The 26255-nt window shown below is 31.5% G+C and overlaps 1 protein-coding gene across 1 annotated transcript; it reads right to left on the bottom strand.

Annotated features, from left to right (window-relative positions):
- Nucleotides 1-342: 342 nt before the first annotated feature.
- Nucleotides 343-24745, bottom strand: LOC134697671 (uncharacterized). The gene is made up of 19 exons (XM_063559954.1): nucleotides 23894-24745; nucleotides 23546-23616; nucleotides 23024-23141; nucleotides 22168-22236; nucleotides 21572-21660; nucleotides 20602-20764; nucleotides 19828-19911; nucleotides 14852-14916; nucleotides 13358-13435; nucleotides 11792-11852; nucleotides 11168-11303; nucleotides 10370-10476; nucleotides 9435-9524; nucleotides 8261-8324; nucleotides 7526-7578; nucleotides 6992-7084; nucleotides 6228-6362; nucleotides 1233-1452; nucleotides 343-545 (listed from the first exon to the last, which is right to left on the bottom strand). The coding sequence occupies exons 1-18, from the start codon at nucleotides 24287-24289 to the stop codon at nucleotides 1291-1293; spliced, it is 2034 nt and encodes a 677-aa protein (XP_063416024.1). The 5' UTR covers nucleotides 24290-24745; the 3' UTR covers nucleotides 343-545; nucleotides 1233-1290.
- Between the last annotated feature and the right edge of the window lie 1510 nt (nucleotides 24746-26255).

Here is a 26255-nt window from a genome sequence, read left to right as displayed (position 1 = left end):
GTAACATTTTGCAACTAAAATACTTCCTGATACATATTTTTTATCTAGCCTGAGCAGATATAAAGCCAGAAAAAGCATGGTAGTAACGTTTGTCATCGAAAGCATACATATGACGTCGCATAGTTTAGGTGCGTTTCGAAGAGTTTTTGTTTGATGAAAATTGTAAACCCAAATATTGAATCATGTTTGCTGACGTCCACTGGAAGTTTTTATTATTGCAAATTTCTAAGCTCAGTTTGCAACAGTACAACTACAGATCGACTTCCAGAAAGCTTCAAATACAGTTTTAATATCTCTCAAATATATCATTACTCGTTGTACACTCAATACTCCTGTTTCTAAACTAGATGACGTCTTTTAATTCCTTGTTGTGTGTCGTCCTGTTGACAGACGGACATTACAGTTTATCTTTGTGTGTTTCACAAAAAAGGGGATTGTGCTCACGTAAAACTAGTTTATCTGTACCACATTTTCTGCCTTGCCCACAGTCATGGTTTCTGGACCATTTGTTATCCGTCATGGTATGCCCTTACTCTAACATGTACCTTTAAAAAAATGATTGATTTACATCAGTGACACTAACGTTTTGCATTAATCTGTGTTTTTCCAATCTTTCCCTGTCGTACCATATTTTCCCAAAATGTTCAACTCAATACCCTTTTGCGAATATATTATATTAACAGATAGCGTACTTTACCTAAACCTATCATAGTGAAGCTCTAATCAAAAATGATTGAAATGCCAAATTTTGTTAATTAAGCATTAAACAAGAATGTGTCACCAGTTCACGGATGCCCCAATCGCACTATCATTTTCTATGTTCATTGGACCGTGAAATTGGTATCAAAACTCTAATTTGGCATTAAAATTAGAAATATCATATCATAAGGAACATGTGTACTAAGTTTCAAGTTAATTGGATTTCAACTTCATCAAAAACTACCTTGACCAAAAACTTTAACCTGAAGCGAGACGGACGGACGAACAAATAGACAGATAGACGAATGGAAGTACAGATCAGTAAACATAATGCCCCTCTACTATCGTAGGTGTGGCTTAAAAAGACACATCTCCCTAAATTTTCTTTTTCATCATATTGCCTTGATTGAATTATGACAGTTTTTATTGTTCTGTTAGTCATGATGAACCCGATATAAATAAGCAGATACAGAAAAATGGTTACATAAATTTTTTGGTAAGGTACACTAATAATAATGATAAAACTCATTTACCTGAATATGTTTTAATTAATAGGAATAACAAGAAATAGTAAAATTATTCAAAACATTGTTAAGAAGCACATTTTAATGCTGGAACACCTCCAACCCACACCCTGTCTTTCTGTCGATGGGAAGTCAGAACCTCCTCCTCTATGTCATGCTTATATTGTACCCACTTCCGGTAGCAATCTACCTGATCTCTAATATAGGAATGACATGGATAATTTTGTACCTGAAATATAATAAAATTCAAATACAAGGGTTAAGAAATTTAAAACACAATCGAGATTGTAAATCAATACTGAAATCCTCAACCCAGCCACACCCATTCACACACATCCACACTCACAGCAAAAAAAAACAGTAAGCTAGGTAGGCCAACCCCAACAAAAGTTTCCTGCTTTATAAATAGCTGTCAATTATGTTTTTAATCTATTGGAGAACTTATAATAAATTGATTCATGGTATCTGTCTGTTTATACTCAATTGAGGTGCCAACTGAGTACTTACATATAATAGAAAATAGAGTTGTTTTCTTTTTGAGGACGGATTTAATCCATAAATTCCACAGAGAGTAGCATCTATATCAGCCATTTGTGTTGGCCAAAAAAGAAATCATTGCCCGTTTCACAAATGACACGTGATGCGTTTTGTAAACTTTAGTGTCTAGTACTGATGTGCAATAATGAACTCTTTTAAGTTGAGATTCGTTTGCCTTGAAAGAAAAAAAATGCAGCCAGGTTGTGACTGATCCGAGACATTAAATGTTAGGGTCTATAGGAATATACAGGACCATATTTGCAGCTGAGTGTGTTTAGCTGTGATGGATGTTTTAACAAATAACAACGCTCTTTTGGGTCTTTGTAATAAACAAACCATAGCCAATTTAGGCCAGCAGTTAACCAAGTTACATTTGTATTTAAATTCTTTACTTAAAAATTACTTCATGGCAATAGCAATGTTTGATACTTTAAAATACTGGTGTTCAATCACCAATTGCTCAAACGAAGATTCCTTGAAAATGTTTAACTGCATGAAAACCAGTCGTTATATGTTGATTTTTTAGAACATATCTATTAGTTCAACGCATTTGTCATTCCCTATGTATGTGTATTTACAACAGTTTTCTTCGTAACATTTGACAGTCTTTAAATGTTATTAATTCCAATTTATGATATTTCTTTAATTATTCTCATAATCCTAATAATTACTTTTATATAATTTATCATTCATTCATTTTCGTCATTAAATCCTTTTGAATCAATTAATCTTCTTTAACATCTTTGTTAGTCTTAAAATAACTTTTCAAATCTTACACATTGTTATATTCGCCATGGTATGAAAAAATTTGAAAATAAACAAGCAACGAAAAAATCTAAACATTGAATATGCTGCCACGTTTAGAGATTTATCGCTAAGAAAGGACCTAAACCAATTATACAAAATAATCTGTGGTCAACGTTTTCCGAGGCATTTATACCAAACGAATAACTATTCAATACAATTTCACGTTTGTTTATTAACGTATAACTAAAATACTTAATCCAAATGTAACAAGGTGAAGTTCATGAAACTGACAAAACCAGACTTTATCAAACAATGGAATGAATGTAAAACAATGATAGATTCCTGACATGGTAAATAAAAGCAACAATAGTAAACCGATGTAAAAAAAAATCATAAATCGATTTAGAGAAAACAAAGCCGGGTTACAAACCAAAACCGAGGGAAACACATCAACTATAAGAGGAAAACAAAGGAACAGCGGGAACACAAAAGTGCAACAACAACAACACACATATAAACGAATTATTAGATAAAAAACTGCCCTATCCCTATTCTTGGTACACGAAATTGTAAGAACCCGATTGAACGACTAGCTTAACTTCCCGCTTTATGACAGTTTAAACAAATATCGCTACAATACTACGTTACAGACATACAGCAAAAACACACGCAAAACATTCATAAGAGAAAAACGAGCACACAAATAGTTTAAACTATATGATACAACATGCAAACCGCTGAATGACAACGAACATAGTACACTTACGACCAACACAACATGATAGCAAAAACAGTGACACACTTTCGTAACTAACATGTAATATAAAGGCACTTCCCGTAAAAAGGAGAGTTACACCTGATTTTATAGCTAGATAAACATCCAAGTTGTACACAGTTGTTTATTGATCCGTTAAATATAATACCAACTATTTTCCGTTCATCCATTTATCATTTAAGTAATATAAAAAAGAATGCCTTGGTTAGTAAATCACGAATCCAAGCGTTGCTTGAATCAAATGTTAAATAGGGTAACGACCTATTTTTAATGAAAATTCAATGTTTTTATAATTACTGGTTGTTTCAACGCAACAGGAAATGTATCAGTCAAATTGTCATTTGTATTGTTGCTAATTACTTCAAAACACCATTCTATTTTCTATAAGCCTCATTTGATATTTGATTTTATCTTCAAGGGAAGGTGTTGGAACAACTATATTTAGATTAAGCAAAACTAAAAAGAACAATACCTTAATTTATTGGTTATTAAAAAAGCATTGTGGACAAATTGTCTGTATTCAACTAACTAATGACTTATAGATTGCACTTTCAGAAGTAGAAACCAAAACATTTGTTATAGTTGCAACAGGTTGTTTTAGTAAAACTTTTTTATATTTGCTTGTTTGAACTTTTGTAAAAGAGGTACGAAAGATACCAAAGGAACAGTCAAACTCGTATATCGAAAATAAACTGACAACGCTATGGCTAAAAATGAAAAAGACAATCAGACAAACAATAGTACACATGACGCACATTTGTAAAGTACAAATGTTATCTGTGTTAAAAATAAATAAATTTGATTTTGATGTTCACAAACTATTTACCGGATTTGTTATATTATGAGCAACACGACGGTTGCCACATGTGGAACAGGATCTGCTTACCCTTCAGGAGCACCTGAGTGATGGGGTTTGTGTTGCTTATTCTTTAGTTTTCTATGTCATTTCATGTGTACTATTGTTTGTCTATTTGACTTTTTAATTTTGAGCTATGGCGTTGTGAGTTTGTTTTCTATTTATGAGTTTGACTGTCCCTCTGGTATATTTCGTCCCTCTTTTACATACTTTTATTTTGACATATAATTTTGTCTTCAAGAATACAATATTAAAATTATCCACAAAGCACGTTTTATAACTTTCGAAAGATACGGAGTTGGGCATGTCTTCATAAATGCGTGTTTTAAAAACTTAAGTTTGAGGAAACAATAGTTAACCGATGTCCAAATCTGCAATTTCAATAACAAATAGGACCACAAACATGATGGTAGTCTCACATATCAAACGTTGCGGGGCGGAGCGAAACTTAAACTTGATCTGTAACTCTTCACAAGTAACTCAAACGATACCAAAAAATCGGCACAATATCTGAAACCGTTTTGAAAAAAAGTTTGTATAACTATGATTTTCAACAAATTCCATAGCCTGTAATTTCGTCAAAAATTAGCCGAGGAGAACATTATTTAAACTTGATCTGTAACTCATCTTGGCTAATTCACATAGCAAATGTTGCGGAATGACAGAATGACGGAATTAAGGAATTTCAGAATTTCAGAATTTCGGAATTACGGACAAGGATAAAACTATATGTCACGGACAACTTCGTTGCAAGGCCATACAAACCAGAATAATTAAGGGTTAAGAAGACTTTGGTTTAACCAATTTCCACGTTAAATGAAAATGTATCATACATTATAATCCAACAACTAGGTTAACACCCATGGTGTTTGAATGTCAGTTCCTGAAGGTTTTGTCTGCTTATTAAATGGTATCATTATATAACTTTAATAGAAAGTAAAATAACTAATTCCGAACTCTGAGAAAAATTCTAAACGGAAAGTCTCAAAGTAAATGGCAAAATCAAAAGCTCAAACACACCAAACGAATTGATAGCAACTGCTATATTTCAGACTTAGAACAGGCATTTTCCTATGTAAAAAATAAAGGTTTAAACCTTGTTTTATAGCTAGTTATACTCCTCATTCTAATTTTTTCTTTCTTTCAGTAAATAGATTGTGCTATAGAAGCAACTCCTCCGGAAAACTTTTTTCTACGTGTAAGTCCAGTGGTCAGCACATTGTTTGTGTTGACAGGCAATATCATTGAAAGGAAATTATTTGGGAAAAAGACAACTGTTTTTCTTCCTGAGGTACTGACAGCCTACGCCATATTGGGACACGATTATTTCGGAACGTTGGCTTCCAAAGTTCTTGGAAATCGTTATTAATTAGGCTCTTGAATTTTTTTTATTTGAAAGCACTATAATCCTTATTCAGACGAAACGGTTCAATCGTCTGGAAAAACAAATTGTAGGTATGAAATGTTCGATGATTTTTTCCCATTGTATTAAGCAAACAAAATTATGCCTTTTTTGTTTTTAACTGTATATGCAATTATTTTTATTTTTTATTATCTGAATTTTTTGATGCATTTAGTTTACTGTACATTTTGGTATCCTTGTTTCCGGATCAAAGTATTTGAAAAAAAAAGGTTATGCTAACGGAAATCGGAAATTATTTTATATCTATGTTTATTTTCTTCCTCAATATATGAATGATTTGTTATATTAAATCTATTCATTTTGAAACTTATTTTCAGAAAACATGATGAAATAAAGAATCTAAAGTTATCATTTGATCTGATATACAATATTAGGCAGGTTAATGACACACTCAAAAACTAAAAACAATCAATTAAAAAATCATACATAAAACAAAACTGATCTTTTACTAAGTAACTTATTTTCATAAACTCCAAAAATGAAAACAGATCACCTTATAACTAAAACGATGGAAATTTCCTATAACACTTTTTTTTGTAATTTCATCTGTTAACCTGACCGGTGATGTATTTATTTATGCTTGGGTGTATTATTTGAGATTGATTTGTTTCATTATCTTAACACATTTGTAGTATTGAAGAGACACAATCATATTTATATACTTACTAAATCATTAACTATTCTGAGCACTTTTATGCTGGCTTCACTTAAGAAAAGTCTTTTGGATATCAAAATACACTCTGCACCTTCACTAACTAAACTTAATGTTGTTGATGGTTTAGAAACCAATGATTCCAAGCCCTGAAACAACGAATAACAGTTTTAAGACTGATAAAATAATACTTAACACTCGTAAAATTATTCTTCCTGATATAAGAAACATAACTCTAAAATATAAGTATAGCAAAGTTGAATTTTAAATTCCATATAAGGTAAACTGATACCAAAATCATTGTGTTTAAACTCTACCTTTTGATGATTGTATGTTATTGTATTTTGTATGTATTAACCTCTTGATTCGCATATGAATGTGACGAAGTGTTTTCAAATACAGCGTATATAGTTATTGTTGTTTGTTGCTTTCAGTCTTGAATGTTTTATTTATCTGAAAATGATAATTCATTTAGGTTTTTTTTCCTGCTTTGTAAGTTCCTTGTCATTTTTTACAATAATAAAATATATGTATTAAAACAATGTCAATTGGTATTCCACATTTAGTTTAGTAAAAAGTAAAATCATAAAAATACTGAACTTAGAGGAAAATCAATTCGGAAAGTCCACAATCACATGGCAAAATCAAATAACAAAACACATAAAAAACGAATGGTCAAGAACTGTCATATTCCTGACTTGGTACAGGCATTTTCAAATATAGAAAATGGTGAATTAAACCTGTTTCTATAGCTCTAACCCTCTCACAATAAACTTACAAAAACATCCCCGATTTTCAGCTGTGATATCTGGGCAAGAGTTGTACGGTTGTCATCACTGGATTTCTTTTTAATTTCTTTGGAATTTAATTTTTTTTCCTGTCAAACAAAATCAATTTTTTGGTTTATATTTAGATGTACAAGAAATATGACATAAAATGTAACATTGCGTTAATAAGTTCTTTTTCAGATTTACAAGGACCAAAGAAAAATTATTTCATTAAAATAAATGATAAGTCAATTAGAGAAGGAACAAAGAACAATTGCATTATTTGATTATGTGCATATTTACATTTGTAATGAACATAATGTGCATATTTACATTTGTAATGAACATAATGTGCATATTTACATTTGTAATGAACATAATGTGCATATTTACATTTGTAATGAACATAATGTGCATATTTACATTTGTAATGAACATAATGTGCATATTTACATTTGTAATGAACATAATGTGCATATTTACATTTGTAATGAACATAGAACATATTTTACGTAACAAAGATACATATCAATTTATCATACAACCTTGGTGGCAGTGAATTGGTGTCTACCCTGAGTTGTTTTAGGTCGCGGTTTCTCTGTTGGAAGAAAGAAAAGCAACAATTAATAAGTTGTCATGGTGTCTATACGTACAGTCCGTAAATACTGAAAATGTACTATCTAGACTTTCAAAACAATACATCGCAACCTAGTTGTGTTGACCTAGATCGTGTCAGACGGGTGCCACATGTGGAGCAGGTTCAGCTTACCCCTCCGGACCACCTGAGAGCACACCTAGTTTTTTTGTGGTGGTCATGTTGCTTATTATTTAGTTTTCTATTGTTTGTCTTCTTTCAATTTTAGCCAGGCGTTGTCAGTTTATTTTCGTTTTATGAGTTTGACTGTCCATTTGGGATCTTGCTGTTCCTGAATTCTTTTTAGCATGACTAGTTATTACAATACAAATATTATTTCTCTTTTTTTAAATGGAATATCTTTTTCAAGTTTTTTTTAAAAGTTAATCTGATCCCTACAAATTAATGAGCAAGATTCCAAATATAGCAAATAAATAACTTCAACGAGGTTAGAAGTTTACCTAACGTAATATTATTTATAGATATAGCGAAATAATTCATCAGAAGAGTATATGCTGTCAAGAGCAAGATATTTTTAACCATATACGGTAGTCATTTAGTTTTAGTTTAATAAAGTTTTTATCTCTACTTTATATTATCTAGAACGGATTCAAAAATACGTTTTTATCCAAACTTTGAGACGTACCTTCAATCTTGGTTAATTGTGACTCTTGAAGTAGAAGATTTTCTCTGAGTAATTGACTAGTTATCTGCCAGAAAAGAAATTATATACTAGGAATGAAAACATATATCCACTGAGTATCAGAATCAAATCTTGCCCAACAATATTCAAATAGTATAATGCGCCAATGTAGAAATGGATGGCATTGTTTAGTTGACATTCATTTCTCTGATGTTATAGTTAACGTAACAGTAGTTTATCGAAGTTAAAATATCGTTAATCAAGAAAAAACAAATAAAGGAGGCAGATGAAAACTTTTAAAATGTAGGTTGATATCATCACGTTTCTTATGGATTTGAGACATCTCTTTGTGTCAAAATAGGAGGTAAGGATAAAAGTACGAAGCAGAATATCTTTCATCCCTGACTCACTGAGATGAGGGTGGTAAAGAGGAGGTGCTTGCACGAAGAAAAACCGTGAAATAAGACATAATTTCATGTTGAACGTGAAATAATTTCTGTAATGAACGTTGCACGAAAAATAAATACTTTTATGTGAACCTTTTGTGACTGAGTCACTGTCTTCTTGTATATATTAAATCTTGGTTTAATTTGATATTCCCGATTTAGTATAAACATTTATGATATAATTGGTTTATGGCTTCTAAAAAAGTATTTCTTGACGATCCCTGCCAAGTGTTTGAATTTTATTTAAAAAAATACCGAGTACGCAAAATAAGACTTAAAAAATCACAATGCACGTAAAATTAAATAAGCAGAACACGTTGAACGAGGCACCCGTCTTGCACGACTGAACGTCAAATAAAAAGGTAAAAACACGTTGAACGTGAAATAAAAAACGTCGATCACGTTGCACGAAAATAACCCTGCACCACCCTCTGAGATATGCAAGGTGAGCACCAATTCAAATGTTGGTCAGCTTTAAATGAAAATCAAAGAACTTAGCAAGAATCTTTTTCGCAATGTCTTTGGGAAAATTATTTTTATGGATCGTTCTTATGAAGAGTTAAAAACAAGTCGACCAGTAGCAAATGTGGAAAAAATAGAGTTTTTAAAGTATACTGTTTTTTGTGTGCAATAAACAAAACTGTAAAACAGCAAGTTTTTTAAGTATATATATTCAAAAAACTAGAACAGTAATTAGATGGAAAAACATAATAAGTTTCTGAATGTTTTACCATGCTGTTCTTTCGTTCCATATTTGGCTTATTGAATAAATTGCTTATAGATCCTCGTTTGGCTAAAGATACGGTACTTGGTCTTCTCGCCTGAAAAAAATCCAGAACATTTTGACATAAATTTAAATGTAGTTAATAAAACATCATTTTAAAAACAAAAACCTAAAAAAGTTTAACCTAGCACAGAGCTTCCTTTCCGTAAAAAACAAAAACATAACAAACAAACAAACAGAAATATTTTCATATTTTATTCCGTCATTCTCGTCTCACTCGTTATTTTTACAATGAGATTCAAAGAAATCTTAAGATTTTGGTATTGCTATCTGGTTAGGACTGGCTACTTTTATGTCTGGTATTTCTTTCGGTTGAAACACCACCAGATAAAAAGTGAGACAAGTCGATGAATTTTATTTATATGCTTTTACGCGAGAAATTTTTAAAAATTCAACTCTAATAAAGAAAAATGATAAACTAATTTATAAGACAGAACGAGTTATTATAACAATTGCGTTATTCACTGCAGCTGTCAGTGGTGATACCGATAGTTGTTTTGTTTGTTGGGCTTGCAGTACAATTGTAGTATTGGTTATATTTGTAGCAAGTTATAATCAATAAAGGCAACAGTAGTATACCGCTGTTCAAAACTCATAAATCCATGGACAAAAAACAAAATCGAGGTTACAAACTAAAGCCGAGGGAAACGCATTAAATATAAGAGGAGAACAACGACACAACTCCGAAACGCAACACACACAGAAACGGACCAAGCATCACGAGAATAACAAATATAACATCAAAACCAAATACATGAATTTGGGATAGACAAGTACCGTGCCACGTCTTATCTCAATAGCTCAAAAATAAGAGAAAACACAAACGGCTCAACGTTAAAATGCAACACACACAGAAAGGAACAATATAATCAAAATATTTACCAGTTTCATATTTGTTTTCTCTGCTTTTGCTGCAAGGACCGTATTATCAACTGTACCCGTTAACAGTCCAATTTGTATGCGTGAAATTGAGTCTGTTGAACCTGATTCTGTTCAAATTAATAAACCCAATCATTTAGAGTTTTTTAACATCGAATAATGAATTTTAAAAGAGCAAACGAAACAGTTTCATAAAACCGCATTTAAACAGATGGAGAAGTTATGAAAACACATAAGTAACTCCTGAGTCTGAATATGTAATATATTTGCTTACCCTACCGGAGCACATGAGATCACTCCTATTTTATGATGGGGTTCGTGTTGTTTATTCTTTTATTTTCTACGTTGTGGCATGTGTACTATTGTTTGTCTGTTTGTCCTTTTCATTTTTTGCCATGGCGTTGTCAGTTTATTGTGTTGTATGTAAATATCGGCTTACTTACAGTATGATTTTATTTTATCGTAACGTCTCTTAAGATAAACAAACAAAACACTGCATTATTCAAATTTCCATATTTAAAACAAAATTTAGTGCTCAAAACTGAATTAAAAGTGTGACAATAATACGTAATAAAAGCTAGTTTTAAATTTTTGTAATCTCTTTTTCTGACGCTGATCGAGAGCCTGCCAATTTTATATGCAAACTTGCTTATAATTTTGATTCCAACATTATACAAGTCAGATTCTATCGAATGTTCACTGCATTAAAAACTATGATAATTATTTTACATAATAATTAGCATTCTGTTATAAATGTAAGAATGATAGCTATTGATAGTTCAGAAGAAGAAAAATACGTACTCGGAACAGGTGCTCTCGATTTTACCCTCAACATAGTAGTATATAATGGAAACGCTTCTTCTAAGTCAGCATCAAATTCAACACGTCTTTTATCTGATGGCAGTTCAGTGAAATCACTTACAAGCTTACATTTACCCTAAAATAGTCAAAACGAAATATTTATACTTCTGAATGACACTCATATTAAAACCAAATCGCAAAGAGTTTTTACAAGGCATCTCCAAATTCGAGTATTTTCAAGTTTTTAGAAAAACCTGTGTTATTACACCATTACTTTACATAATAGGATAAGGCATTCATTAGAGTCTTTCCTAATTTAGACCAAGAAGGAAAAGACGTGTATTAGTATCTATGTTTTAAACCGCATAAATCCATTTCGAATGCTTAATTTAATAGCAAAACTATATACATAGAGCACTACATTGACACAATATATCCAACGTCAAAAACGCATTTTAAACCTTAATGATAATCCTTTTTAAGTGTTGATAAAGTTCTATTACAACTGGCTTAAAAATTAGATAATTATGTATAAAATAAGGCTGGTTGTATAATAGATATATTTTTATTATTCTTCTGCCATTTTAATTCAATCATTTAGAGAGTAGATATGATAATTCTTACCGATTTAACGATGACAATGTATTTGCTTGATACACTGTGTCTAATAATGATATCGTCTTCTCTGTAATAAAAGAAATTATAATAATTATTGACGTTTGGCGATAGGTTCTGGTAGAAATGGTAATGACCTATAATATTTAAATATACTGTTATATACATCTAGGTTACTTTTTAGAAGACACTAGGCATTTTACCTAAAATGTTCTATAATGCTGACGTGGTTAGTGTAAAATCATGTTGATATTGTGGTCAATTATGTTTTAATTTGTCACCTTGACTATCAGTATACCCAGTATATGCACATAGCGTTAAAAACCAAATATTGGAAGCAACAAATTTACTTGACAAAGACACATGTACAGTGATGATTGAAGTCTTGTTATGTCTTTTTGTTGCATTTGTCAAAATGTGTATGAACAATTAATTCCTCTTTTGACAAATTATTTTATGATTATCTGTAAATAATATCATTATCAAATACGTTTTAATACATAAATAACAGTTATATTAGTTTGCTAAAATCTGTCTCATTCAATCGTCACAATTCAAAAGGAATATAAAATTGTATTAAGGTCAAGTTACAGTAAATGGGCTATGTCACAGATTTCTGTAAAATTTGGCATACATCTCTGGCTCGATAATCTTCAACTGAAAATCGAAAAAATAATATATTTATCTCAATTATCATTTGAAATATTACTGTTTGAATTTTTACAAAAGGGGTGAACATTTGTATAGAAAGCACATAAAATCGGCGAAAACCCTTCTTAAATTTGTCTTAAAATCGCCAAATCTCTAATTCTACTCCATAGATTTTTCTTAAAAAAATATATGTTGTTGATACATATATTTCCGTTTTAATGATGGAAAATAAAGATAGGGTCACCGACTTCGTTTTTACGGTATACATCATTCAAAGTTGCGTTCTTTGGGAAAAAAATCCAACAAAACGTCGAAATTATCGTAACGTTATCGCGTTGCAGGCCGTAAAACGTTGGTTTTTGACCTTTTTCACCACCAACTATGTATCAAATTGATTATTAGACAAAAAACGAAGTCGATGACCCTATGATTATTTTATATCATTAAAACAGAAATGTATGTGTCAACAATATATAGTTTTTTAAGAAAAATCTATGGAGTAGAATTAGAGATTTGGCGATTGTAAGACATATTTTAGAAGGTTTTTCGCCGATTTTATGTGCTTTCTGTACAAATATTCACCCATATTAAAAGAAACCAATCTGCAATTTTTCAGATAATAAAAGAGATAAATGTATTATTTTTTCGATTTTCAGTTGTAGTTCAACGAGCCAAAGATGTATGCAAATTTTTAGCAAAATCTGCGACATAGCCCATTTACTGTTCCTTGACCTTAAATAGTATGTTCGTCTTGTTTTAGTTGAAAATGTATTTAATCGGATTCTGTCGAAATGTGTCGCGATGATGAGGCTTTTTCTGATATTAAATTTAGTTTTCTGTCTGGTTTTTTGTTTTATTTTACTAGGGTTTTGTCATCGATTTTATATAATTCCTTTGGCCTCCTATAACTCTACAGTAACTTACTTGAAGTACTGGAAGAAAAACTCTTTTGGATGATGGCGCAACATATCACATGGAAAGTCTTTTAAAAATGGTAATGATCTATAAAAGAGAAACCTTTTGTTTAGTATCATGTTTCAACAACGGTAACTGACATTCAACTTTAAATTGGCGCATTGAGAAGAAATAATCATTCTTTAAAGAGTCAATTTATAGCAAACAACAAGTAATGACTAATCAATCACAATCAACTTTCATACTTTTAAACTCAACAATGCTTGCAATATTAGGAACGTTTTAACTTGAATTTTATCAGAACTTGTGTACAAATGTAAAATCGTGGACAAAGGATATGTCTTTTAGCAAGATTTGCTTTTTAGCAGCAATATTTACCTTGTTAGAAATTTCCAACGGGCATACATCCTATAGAGTTTTCTATGTTCATTTGTTTTCGAAATTGACATTTAAGATGTAATCGACATGTTTTTCTTTTTTCAAATTCAAAGATATGGGGATTACAAAAGTGTACGTAGAGGTACGATTGACGAAAGAACAATTTATAATCTTATTAACGTGTTATGCTAGTAGTATTCTTTTATTTGTTTACTTTTACTGTAAGTCGTCTGTTTTATTGATATCCATTTGACGTGGCTCGGTACTTGTAATGTACATTCCGGTATTGTATTGTATACTAATTCTCGTATTCTTGTCTTTCATTTTTGCTATTGTGCTTTAAATATATGCTTTTTGGTGTTTTTCTTATACTAATGACGTGGCTCTGTACTTATACATCCCGTTATTGTGCTGATGTAAATAATGTGTGTATTCTTTGTCTTTCATTTTTGCTAATGTGCTTTGTCTATATGCCCTTTTTATGTTTCTTTGATAACTATATGATGTGGCTCTGTACTTTTACATTCCGTTATTGTGCTATTGTACTCTAGTAAATTTGTTTATTCTTGTCTATAATTTTTCCTAATATGCTTGGTCTATATGCCGTTTTTGCTTCTTTGTTACATATTTGTTTGTTTTTATAGTGTTTACGATTATAACACAATGTTGACTGCTATACCCCTATTTTGACCTTTTACCTAGTATGTCTAGTTTTTATGTTCACATATCGTTGTCAATATAATTAAATGTCATGCTACTCTCATACAAGTGAGGTTAAGCTAGTTTTAAAACCAGGTTTAACCACCTTTTTCTACACAAGAAAATGGATGTACTAAATCAGGAATATAACAGTTAGCCATTCGTTTGATGTGTTTGAGCTTTTGATTCTGCCATTTTTTTCTAGACTTTCCTTTTTGGTAAGACCTTTCTTGGTAACTTTCTTGCAGTATTCTATTATAATGCTTCAAAACACATTTATATAGATGTCTTAAAGGTGTTTGCACATTTTGGATGGTGTGTTTATTCATTATTTCACTAACGTCGAAACTGCACGGTGAATTTATTCACAGAGAGAAGAAGTGTAAATATGAGTAAAGCATGGAAAAGTACAGACGACAAATTTACTTGCAAAAATCAATATGATCCTCTCTTTCTTTAAGTAAAGGTGCCTTGATAACCTCGTCAAAATCCTGAAAAATACAAAAACGGTCGTACTTTGACATATAATGGTTAACTTTTTACTAATTGTGCCTTGTATGAGTTCGTCTTATTGTTCTCAAAAGAAGACTTGACACAATTAAATTGATTTATATATATATATATATAAAAATAGTCTTAAAAGAGGATATTATAACCTTGGTTTATTTGTCAAACACATTAAACGGTACATATTGCATTGCAATTTCCCTTTTTCAGCAGTAACAAACCAGCTGCTCTGTCGTATAGTGTTTTCAAAAATATCTTAACGAATACGTTATTCTCGTACTTGCTCACACTATACCAACTGCTTGTACTGGAGTGTGCTCCTGACGTAGAAACTGCCCCAATAGAGTTATGAGGAGGAGAGATTAAAAATGAAATTACAAATTTATTTACACCATCACGAATTTGTTGATCTATACGATGTGTATGTGTCTGTGTCTGAACTAACTTCAATTATATGGTCAATTTTATAAATTTCCTGTTACAAAACTTTGAAATTTTCGAAAAAAATAAGGATTTTCTTATCATAGGAATATATTAACTTAGCCGTATTTGGCGAAATGTTTTGGAATTTTCAATCCTCAATGCTCCTTAACTTTGTACTTATTTGGCTTTATAACAATTTAGATCTGAGCGTCACTGATGAGTCTTTTGTAGACGAAACGCGCGTCTGGCGTATTAAATTATAATCCTGGTACCTTTGATACCTAATTACAATTTAGATTGTGCTTTTAAATTCATGTCTTTTGTACATGCCTGCTAAGCACCGAACGTGACCTATTCCAGCAAATGGTTTTTTTTACGGGTATGAATTTGCATTTCTTTACGACGTTGTCTCGGTATTCATAAATCCAACATTCATGTATTTAGTTATGATGATTCTTTATTTTGGTTGGTTGGATGTTGTGTTATTTTCTATCGTTTGCGGTTTGAATTCTGTATTTTCGATAATATTTTCATATGTCTTATTTGTCAGTAAAGTCCAGTTAATTTCAATTTTCCATGTATGATAGTTACACTAGTGTAGCATTCCTCTATCATTAACAGCTATGTAGTTGATAAGTGATGTGATATATCTGGTTTAATTTATCGATGCTTTGATATATCTTGTTCCATTCTATCGATGATGTGATACATCTAGCTTCATTTATCGATGTTGTGATATATCTTGTTCCATTCTATCGATGATGTGATACATCTAGTTTCTTTTATCGATGCTTTGATATATTTTGTCCCATTCTTTCGATGCTGTGATACATCTAGTTTCATTTATTGATGCTGTGATACATCTTGTTCCATTCTTTCGATGATGTGATACATCTAGTTTCATTTATCGATTCTGTGATTTATCTTGTTCCATTCTATCGATGCTGTGATATATCTTGTTCCATTCTGTCGATGATGTGATACATCTAGTTTCATTAATTGATGCTGTGATATATCTTGTTCAATTATATCGATGCTGTGATACATTTGGTTTCATTTATCGATGCTTAAATATATGTTGTTCCATTCTGTCGATGCTGTGATACATCTAGTTTCTTTTATCGATGCTGTGATATATCTTGTTCTATTCTATCGATGCTGTGATACATCTGGTTTCTTTTATCGATGCTGTGATATATCTTGTTTCATTCTATCGATGCTATGAAACATCTGGTTTCATGTATCGTTGCTTTGATATATCTGGTTTGATTGAATCGATGCTTTGGTATATCTGGTTTGATTGAATCGATGCTTTGTTATATCTGGTTTGATTGAATCGATGCTTTGATACATCTGGTTTGATTGAATCGATGCTTTGATATATCTGGTTTGATTGAATCGATGCTTTGATACATCTGGTTTGCTTGAATCGATGCTTTGATATATCTGGTTTGATTGAATCGATGCTTTGATATATCTGGTTTGATTGAATCGATGCTTTGATATATCTGGTTTGATTGAATCGATGCTTTGATACATCTGGTTTGATTGAATCGATGCTTTGATATATCTGGTTTGATTGAATCGATGCTTTGATATATCTGGTTTGATTGAATCGATGCTTTGATATATCTAGTTTGGTTGGAATTGATGCTTTGATATATCTAGTTTGGTTGGAATTGATACTTTGATATATCTGGTTTGATTGAATCGATGCTTTGATATATCTGGTTTGATTGAATCGATGCTTTGATATATCTGGTTTGATTGAATCGATGCTTTGATATATCTAGTTTGGTTGGAATTGATGCTTTGGTATATCTGGTTTGATTGAATCGATGCTTTGATACATCTGGTTTGATTGAATCGATGCTTTGATATATCTGGTTTGATTGAATCGATGCTTTGATATATCTGGTTTGATTGAATCGATGCTTTGATATATCTGGTTTGATTGAATCGATGCTTTGGTATATCTGGTTTGATTGAATCGATGCTTTGATATATCTAGTTTGGTTGGAATTGATGCTTTGATATATCTGGTTTGATTGAATCGATGCTTTGATATATCTGGTTTGATTGAATCGATGCTTTGATATATCTAGTTTGGTTGGAATTGATGCTTTGGTATATCTGGTTTGATTGAATCGATGCTTTGATACATCTGGTTTGATTGAATCGATGCTTTGATATATCTGGTTTGATTGAATCGATGCTTTGATACATCTGGTTTGATTGAATCGATGCTTTGATATATCTGGTTTGATTGAATCGATGCTTTGGTATATCTGGTTTGATTGAATCGATGCTTTGATACATCTGGTTTGATTGAATCGATGCTTTGATATATCTAGTTTGGTTGGAATTGATACTTTGATATATCTGGTTTGATTGAATCGATGCTTTGATATATCTGGTTTGATTGAATCGATGCTTTGATATATCTGGTTTGATTGAATCGGTGTTTAGATATATCTAGTTTGGTTGGAATTGATACTTTGATATATCTGGTTTGATTGAATCGATGCTTTGATATATCTGGTTTGATTGAATCGATGCTTTGATATATCTAGTTTGGTTCGAATTGATGCTTTGATATATCTGGTTTGATTGAATCGATGCTTTGATATATCTGGTTTGATTGAATCGATGCTTTGATATATCTAGTTTGGTTGGAATTGATGCTTTGATATATATGGTTTGATTGAATCGATGCTTTGATATATCTGGTTTGATTGAATCGATGCTTTGATACATCTGGTTTGGTTGGAATTGATACTTTGATATATCTGGTTTGATTGAATCGATGCTTTGATATATCTGGTTTGATTGAATCGATGCTTTGATATATCTGGTTTGATTGAATCGATGCTTTGATATATCTGGTTTGATTGAATCGATGCTTTGATATATCTGGTTTGATTGAATCGATGCTTTGATACATCTGGTTTGATTGAATCGATGCTTTGATATATCTGGTTTGATTGAATCGATGCTTTGATATATCTGGTTTGATTGAATCGATGCTTTGATACATCTGGTTTGATTGAATCGATGCTTTGATATATCTAGTTTGATTGGAATTGATGCTTTGATATATCTGGTTTGATTGAATCGATGCTTTGTTATATCTGGTTTGATTGAATCGATGCTTTGATACATCTGGTTTGATTGAATCGATGCTTTGATATATCTGGTTTGATTGAATCGATGCTTTGATACATCTGGTTTGATTGAATCGATGCTTTGATATATCTGGTTTGATTGAATCGATGCTTTGTTATATCTGGTTTGATTGAATCGATGCTTTGATACATCTGGTTTGATTGAATCGATGCTTTGATATATCTGGTTTGATTGAATCGATGCTTTGATATATCTGGTTTGATTGAATCGATGGTTTGATATATCTGGTTTGATTGAATCGATGCTTTGATACATCTGGTTTGATTGAATCGATGCTTTGATATATCTAGTTTGGTTGGAATTGATACTTTAATATATCTGGTTTGATTGAATCGATGCTTTGATATATCTGGTTTGATTGAATCGATGCTTTGATACATCTGGTTTGATTGAATCGATGCTTTGATATATCTGGTTTGATTGAATCGATGCTTTGGTATATCTGGTTTGATTGAATCGATGCTTTGATACATCTGGTTTGATTGAATCGATGCTTTGATATATCTGGTTTGATTGAATCGATGCTTTGATATATCTGGTTTGATTGAATCGATGCTTTGATATATCTGGTTTGATTGAATCGGTGTTTAGATATATCTAGTTTGGTTGGAATTGATGCTTTGATATATCTGGTTTGATTGAATCGATGCTTTGATATATCTGGTTTGATTGAATCGATGCTTTGATATATCTGGTTTGATTGAATCGATGCTTTGATATATCTGGTTTGATTGAATTGATGCTTTGATATATCTGGTTTGATTGAATCGATGCTTTGATATATCTGGTTTGATTGAATCGATGCTTTGATATATCTGGTTTCATTGAATCAATGCTTTGATATATCTGGTTTCATTGAATCAGTGCTGTAATATTTCTGATTCCATTGAATCGATTCTGTGATATTTCTGATTCTACCAAATCGATGCTGTGATATTTCTGGTTCGATTAGATATTCTAGTTCCATTGAATAGATGCTGTGATATTTTTGGTTCCACTGAATCGATATTGTGGTATTTCTGGTTCGAATTTATTGCTTATTAGATATTCTGGTTTCATTGAATAGATGCTGTAATATTTCTAGTTTCAAAAATCTTTCTTGTTAATATATATTACTGAATTTGACCTAGGCTTGCAATTTTTATGAAGATGTCACTTACCAGACCTCTAAAAGATATAGATTGATAATAATTTCTCTTTTTATTAAGTTGAATGATTCATTTCCCATCCTACCACTAAATGAAACAAAAAGGATTACAAAATGTAATCAGTACTTATATACATACGTGTTTTTGTACCACCAGAAACTCACATGTTGTCTTGCACACAACAGATGCAGTTCTTGGGCAACTTTCAATTAGAGCTATCTCCTAAAACAACATCAACGAGGTAATGAAGTTATTAGACATGTAAACATTTCTTAATCATGACTATTATCTTATTCACATTGCAACATTATCTTTTGAAACACTTTTTTTCTGGGATGTCTTGGTTTTTCATCTATGTTCATTTATGAACCATTTGTTATGACCTTATATCTATTCGTTGAATGTTTAAAATTGATCATATAAAAATAAGGAGATGTGGCATAATCGTCAATGAGACAACTATCTTAAGCCTGTCACAATTCAGAAAAATCAAACGAAGAGTCTTTGGCTATTTCATATTGTTGACAGTATTTAACAACTTCTATTTTTATTCACTACTTTACCAGACTCGAAACTTTTCGGAATATATAGTATTGAAAAAACCTTCTCTGCAATAAAAAACGTAAACCGACTTTCACATTGTCGTTCTGTTGCTGTCTAATTGACGAGTAGTTCACAGTTCCTTTCATATATTCCCTTAGAATAACTATTTAGAAATCAAAGAGGAAGATTTGTTGTGATAAAGATAGTGATGAAGTGGTTTTGTTTCAAATTGATTTGTCTCTTTCTATCGACCTTAAAGATTTTAACGTCAGTAAACTATTGTCTCCTTAATTTACATTACATTATATAATGGTGTTTAAAGTGCATATATTTTAAACTAATAGTTCGACATGCGTATATCATACAAACCCCGAATGTATCGCCTGCAACCAGCTGACCGACTGTTTTAACAAATGTATGTCCTGTTTTGGGATTAACATCACGTGCGTTGACAATAGCAACGCCAGATAGCATGATGTAGAAAGCTAATGGTGGGTGTCCTTGTTTCAGAATTACCCTTCTAGCTTCATAACTGATTAAAAAGAAAACAGATCTTATCTTAATGATGAAAAAATATTATGTGTTACGATAGCCGTACTCATGTCACACGGATGCACATTCTTCCGTCAAACCTAATACTATTCAATAGATCGATCTCGCTTTGTCCTTCTTTGACTGCTTGCCTTTTTATATCCTTTTTAGACGGATCCACATCGATCTTTAATTGCCTTTTTTGAATAACTTTTTCTTGTGTTGCCATCTTGCATTGCTGCTGAAGTTTTGTTTTTCACTCATTTGAATGCCCCAGTTTGTGCTTTCTTTTTTAGATGTCCCCACATTATGTATGCATAGTAGTTGTCGTTTGTTTATGTAATATATACGTGTTTCTCGTTTCTCGTTTTGTTTATATAGATCAGACCGTTGGTTTTCCCGTTTGAATGATTTTACACTAGTAATTTTGGGGCCCTTTGTAGCTTGTTGTTCGGTGTGAGCCAAGGCTCCGTGTTGAAGGCCGTACTTTAACCTATAATGGTTTACTTTTTAAATTGTTATTTGGATGGATAGTTGTCTCATTGGCACTCACACCACATCTTCCTATATCTATATAAGGTTTGTTTTTTTTCCTTTCTGTGCTGTCTCTGTAATTTTATTGTACAGATATTATGTTATCGTCAAACCGAACACCCAGTGCAGGCAAAAGAAAATACTTGAATAAGTGTATATAAGTACAAAACTAACGACGGTAACTAGTAAAAAAGAACGTACAAACTTATTTGTAAAGAAAATAAAAATCTAACGAAATGTTATCATTAAGTTGCCGTATGTTTTATCTAAATACCTTTGGTACTGCATACATCTAGCTAATTTTATTTGAATATGAACAGGATAATCTTGGAACGACAAGTTGTCTCTCATTAAACCCATAATCTAATATCAATAAAAAGGAAAGCATTTTAAATAAACGATATTTTGTACGTTAAAAACCAATAGTTTTGAAGTTATTTTTGTAGAGAAAACTTTAACAGATCTCGCACAACAAAATCTGACAGGGATATTTCTTTTCTTATAAAAAAAGAAGATGTGGTTTGATTGCCAATGAGACAACTATCCACAAAAAACAGAATGAAACAGACATTAACAACTGTAGGTCACCGTACACCATAGTCTACCAATGGACCAATCAAATTTTGTAAGTACAACGAAGAACTTGCTACTTGTCGTGGGCGGATGGTGCCAAGTTCGACACTGTCTCCATTATAAATGCCACCCCGCCTCGCGAAAAAAATGATACATTATTTTTACAGTAAGCTATTATAGTTACTCGAGACAAAAAATGTATCGAAATTATCTTCGTCATATAAACAATAATTGCAAAAAAGTATATATATATAGAGAGAGTAAAAGTTTACTATTAATACAATGATTATAACTAACCGTTTGGACATCTTGTCTTGTTCTGTGCTGTTTGCTCACTGACAGTAACGTCTTCAGTTTTTCTTTAAGCTTCAAAAACAAACAGAACGTAGCATAATAACTATTTTAACAAACATCATTCATCTTGTTATTCAAATAGGATGTATACTGTAAAATGAGGTAGGACAACAATTGATTAAAACTGAACGTGTCCTCATGTTTAATAATTAATCGTTTGTTTTCTGAAGAGGCAATTTGCAAGTAATGTATAATTTGTGGTTAAACATAGATTTAAGTCAATTTGTTTAATAGCTTACTTGAAATATTGTTTTTGTTGATTTCTTTCAAGTTATTGTTAGTTTTATACATTATAGTTTATAGTACCCTATATGCTGTTTTTTTCAAAGATATAAAGATAGATAACAGTTATCGACAAATATAGTTGATAAAGTTTGTGTGGGTTTCTAACATTTGCTGACTTTTCAGCCTCCAATAAGAAGAGGAACAGCAACGGCATTTGTTCCTTTCATTTGTTATATCAAAATTTTGTCTTTGGCAATTCATAATTTTTCTATAACAACTTTAATATAACACATTTATGAACTATTTCCTAGAAAATCTTAAAATTCTTTTCTCATGTTCGTATTAATATGCCTTTATTCGTGTTTTTTTCCATATGACTATGCTTTGGTAAACGATGAGATTCTTGTCTCCATCTTGTATAAAAAAAAAAAAAGACATAAACGTCACCAACTTTTTAGCACCAGATGCACATTATAACATAAAAAATCTCTAGGTTTATTCTCGAGGCCAAAATATTTGAAAATCCAAAGCTTATATAAAAATTAATTGCTATTAATACATTACACCAACCTACCGGTTCTACCTTTCCATAACTGTTCTTGTTGAAAGTGAGTAAGTGATTGAATGTATCCTGGACATGCAGGTACATTTCCATAAATGACCAATTACTGGTGTCAGGTTTCTTCACATAACTACAAAGGTGGGGGATAGATACTCAGTCTAGTTTATTGAATAAAACAATGCATTTAGTTTATCCATTTCTACCTCTTAAAAATTAGTGTACATCCTAAATTCAATGTTAAATCAGAACAATTGTTTTATTATCTTTCCCTTCAAACGACCTTTTTAAAAAAAATCCCGTAACCAATCAGGTAGTTCAGAGTTCGTTATTGCAATATGATCAACATCATACACAAGGGATGTTTGTTTGCCATTCAAATAGAACAGCATGATGAAAATATTAGAGGTGGCTTGAGTATTTCAATGATACTTTGAAGTTAAAGATTTATTTGTTTGTTGAAGTGCTATGTTTGCGACATTGTCCTGCAAAAATTTTGATGGTTTAAAAAAATGATCCAGTTAAAATAAGCGTTACCTCTTGAGAGTGATCAGGATTCCACATAGAAGTTTAACAGTTCTAGCCAACTTTCTAAATTTCTGCAACGCCTTCATAAAATACAGAGAAGATAAATCATTATTTCTTCAATTTCGGCGAATTATTGTATGGGAAGACAATGATTCAATAACAGTACATCTGTAAAGATGTCGATAATAAAATGTTCAAATGAAACACACATAAGCATCCGATAACAAGTAAAATATTTTGTCCTTATTTCTTTGGTTGAATCAGTAGGAATATCACATTTTCTATATAACAAGTAATTGAAATAATAGAAAACATATGAAGTCGATACATCTATGGTGATATAAGAACAACACTTACTTCTGCTGGATTTCTATGTCCTTCGTTAACTACTTCCGGTTTAGTATTCCATTGCCTTAATAATGCAGTGTGATCCTTCCGTCTACGGAGAAATCTGGCGGCCCTCTTGCCATCAACAACTCCTTGTATACCAAACCCATTACTGATATCAATTGAACTCCTTCTAGAACTTGAAGGAGTTGTTCTTCTTGATATACTTCTGCTTGTTATTTGGAGTATAAGATCATTAATTTTTTGTTCCTCTTGAAATTCTTTTTGAATCAAAATAGCTTGACTCTCAGTCCCAGATCTGACCAATGAAGTTCCAACTCGGACTTTGAAATCTAGACTATCATACTGCTTTATTTTATTATGATCTCCGGGATCGTTCAAATGTGGAATTTGTAAATCACCCATTTTGTTATTTTATCATAGTTGTCTGTTTCCTGGCTTCTTATTTCAAATATAGCCACGCTGAAGAAAACTAAATGTTCACTGAAATCATTGTAATACACATCCACGGTAAATGAAAAAAGGATAATTTGTTTAACTAAAAAAATGTTCAATATGTCTTTTCAAATACATGTATCCAATAAACTAGACAAATTGCACAAGTTACGTGGATACAAAAGCGGTTAAATGTCTAAAACAATTAATAAATAAAACTTCTGAAGGATAAACGTACACTATTTAGGAAGAACTTTCAACTTTAAAAGGATAATTCAGTCGTTGCTCAGAGAAGTTTGATAGAATTGTTTCCGTTATCAATGTAAGTAAATACACAATCAAAACCTAAAATCAATTAACTTCACAATAAAGAAAACAATATTTCAATAGAAATGTGTTGATATAAAACCGTATCCGAATCAAAGATTTTCGGTAGGTATGGATCTATCCTATTAACGGGTTTTAATGATTGAAAGCAATTATTTTTAAAAGGATCAACACCTATGAAAATTGGCTTTTAGGTTACAATGAAGATTTGTTTGTATAAATATCACATTTGATATATCGTAACAAAAAGAACAATACAAATCATTTCTATCATTTTATATATAGGTCTGTTCCTTCTCATAAAGTTGTCAATTTTGAAATGATAATTGCCTATAGAGACTTAGATTGGTTAACAATTGTACGTTTTAATTAGTTATAAGGGGAGGTAGAAAAATGACAATGCAAAATTGTCTTAACTCAAATATGACACAAAATAATATAAGAAGACGTCTATATAATGAAAAATATGACTCGTATATGTACTCATTACACCACACTCAATATTTTTACTTGTCTTTTTATGAATGCCCTTTCTTTTCAAGTGCACAGCTACTCTTGCATAGGTACTATTTCTGTACTAAAAATTTGTAGTACTGGAAATGTGCTTTTAATATTCAGTACTACTTTGTTACTTTAAAATTATTGTAATATTTCGCTACCTGTATTTTACAGTACTTAATTTGTACTTGAAATTAAGTTACTACAGATTTTTGGTTACTACCGTTACATTTTCAGCATTTTGAAAGTTTTTCCATTTTAAATCTCTTAAAATCATGATTTTCAAACATCGAGTATTGTATTATTTCTGTACCAAAATATTTAGTACAAATCAAGTACTGTAAAATACAAGTACCTAAATATTACAATAATTCTAAAGTATAGAAATAGTACTGAATATTAAAAGTAAATTTCTAGTACTACATATTTTTAGTACAGAAATAGTACCTATGCAAAAGTAGCTGTGTAAGCATCAATATTCTAACCACTCTATTGTGTAGTAACCATGACAATATAGTATATATAGTGACAATGAGACATCTTTTTCATCTAAGTCACAATGTATCAAAGGTTAACAATTATAGGTCACAGTATGCGGCCTTCAACAATGAGCCCAAGTTGACTCACATCAAACATCAAACTGTAAAGGACCACATAATGACTAATTACTAGAGTAAAACAATTCAGACGGGAAAACCAAGGCATGATCTACATAGTCTCCCTACATATGAACATATTCGACATTATGAACAATCATATAGTTATGCGGTATGTTCATTTGGAACAGTACCAAAATATGAAGAACCTTATATGCATTCACTCCACTGGATACCCAAAAGAGGGGCGAAAAATACCAGAGGGACAGTCAAACTCAAAGATCGAAAAAAAAACGGACAGTTGACGCCATGACTAAAAAATAAAAAATGAGAATGAGAATGGAAATGGGCAATGTGTCAAAGAGACAACAATCAGACCGAAAAGAAGACAACAGCCGAAGGCCACCAATGGGTCTTCAATGCAGCGAGAAACTAATGCATCCAGAGGCGTGTTTCAGCTGGCCCCTAAACTAAAAATTATACCAGTTCCGTGATAATGGACGTCAAGCTTAACT

Source organism: Mytilus trossulus, chromosome 14 (assembly GCF_036588685.1).
Source record: "Mytilus trossulus isolate FHL-02 chromosome 14, PNRI_Mtr1.1.1.hap1, whole genome shotgun sequence".
Classification (NCBI taxonomy): domain Eukaryota; kingdom Metazoa; phylum Mollusca; class Bivalvia; order Mytilida; family Mytilidae; genus Mytilus; species Mytilus trossulus.
This window is presented reverse-complemented; position numbering and strand designations above follow the sequence as displayed.

What these genes read in the sequence shown, in the direction of transcription:
- LOC134697671 (XM_063559954.1), bottom strand. Translation starts at nt 24,289, where the DNA reads ATGGGTGATTTACAAATTCCACATTTGAACGATCCCGGAGATCATAAT. An exon ending in AGAAAACAAATATGAAACTG is followed by an intron (nt 9,525 to 10,369) that starts GTAAATATTTTG and finishes GATTTTTTTCAG; the next exon opens with GCGAGAAGACCAAGTACCGT. An exon ending in ACAATTAACCAAGATTGAAG is followed by an intron (nt 7,579 to 8,260) that starts GTACGTCTCAAA and finishes TTCTTCCAACAG; the next exon opens with AGAAACCGCGACCTAAAACA.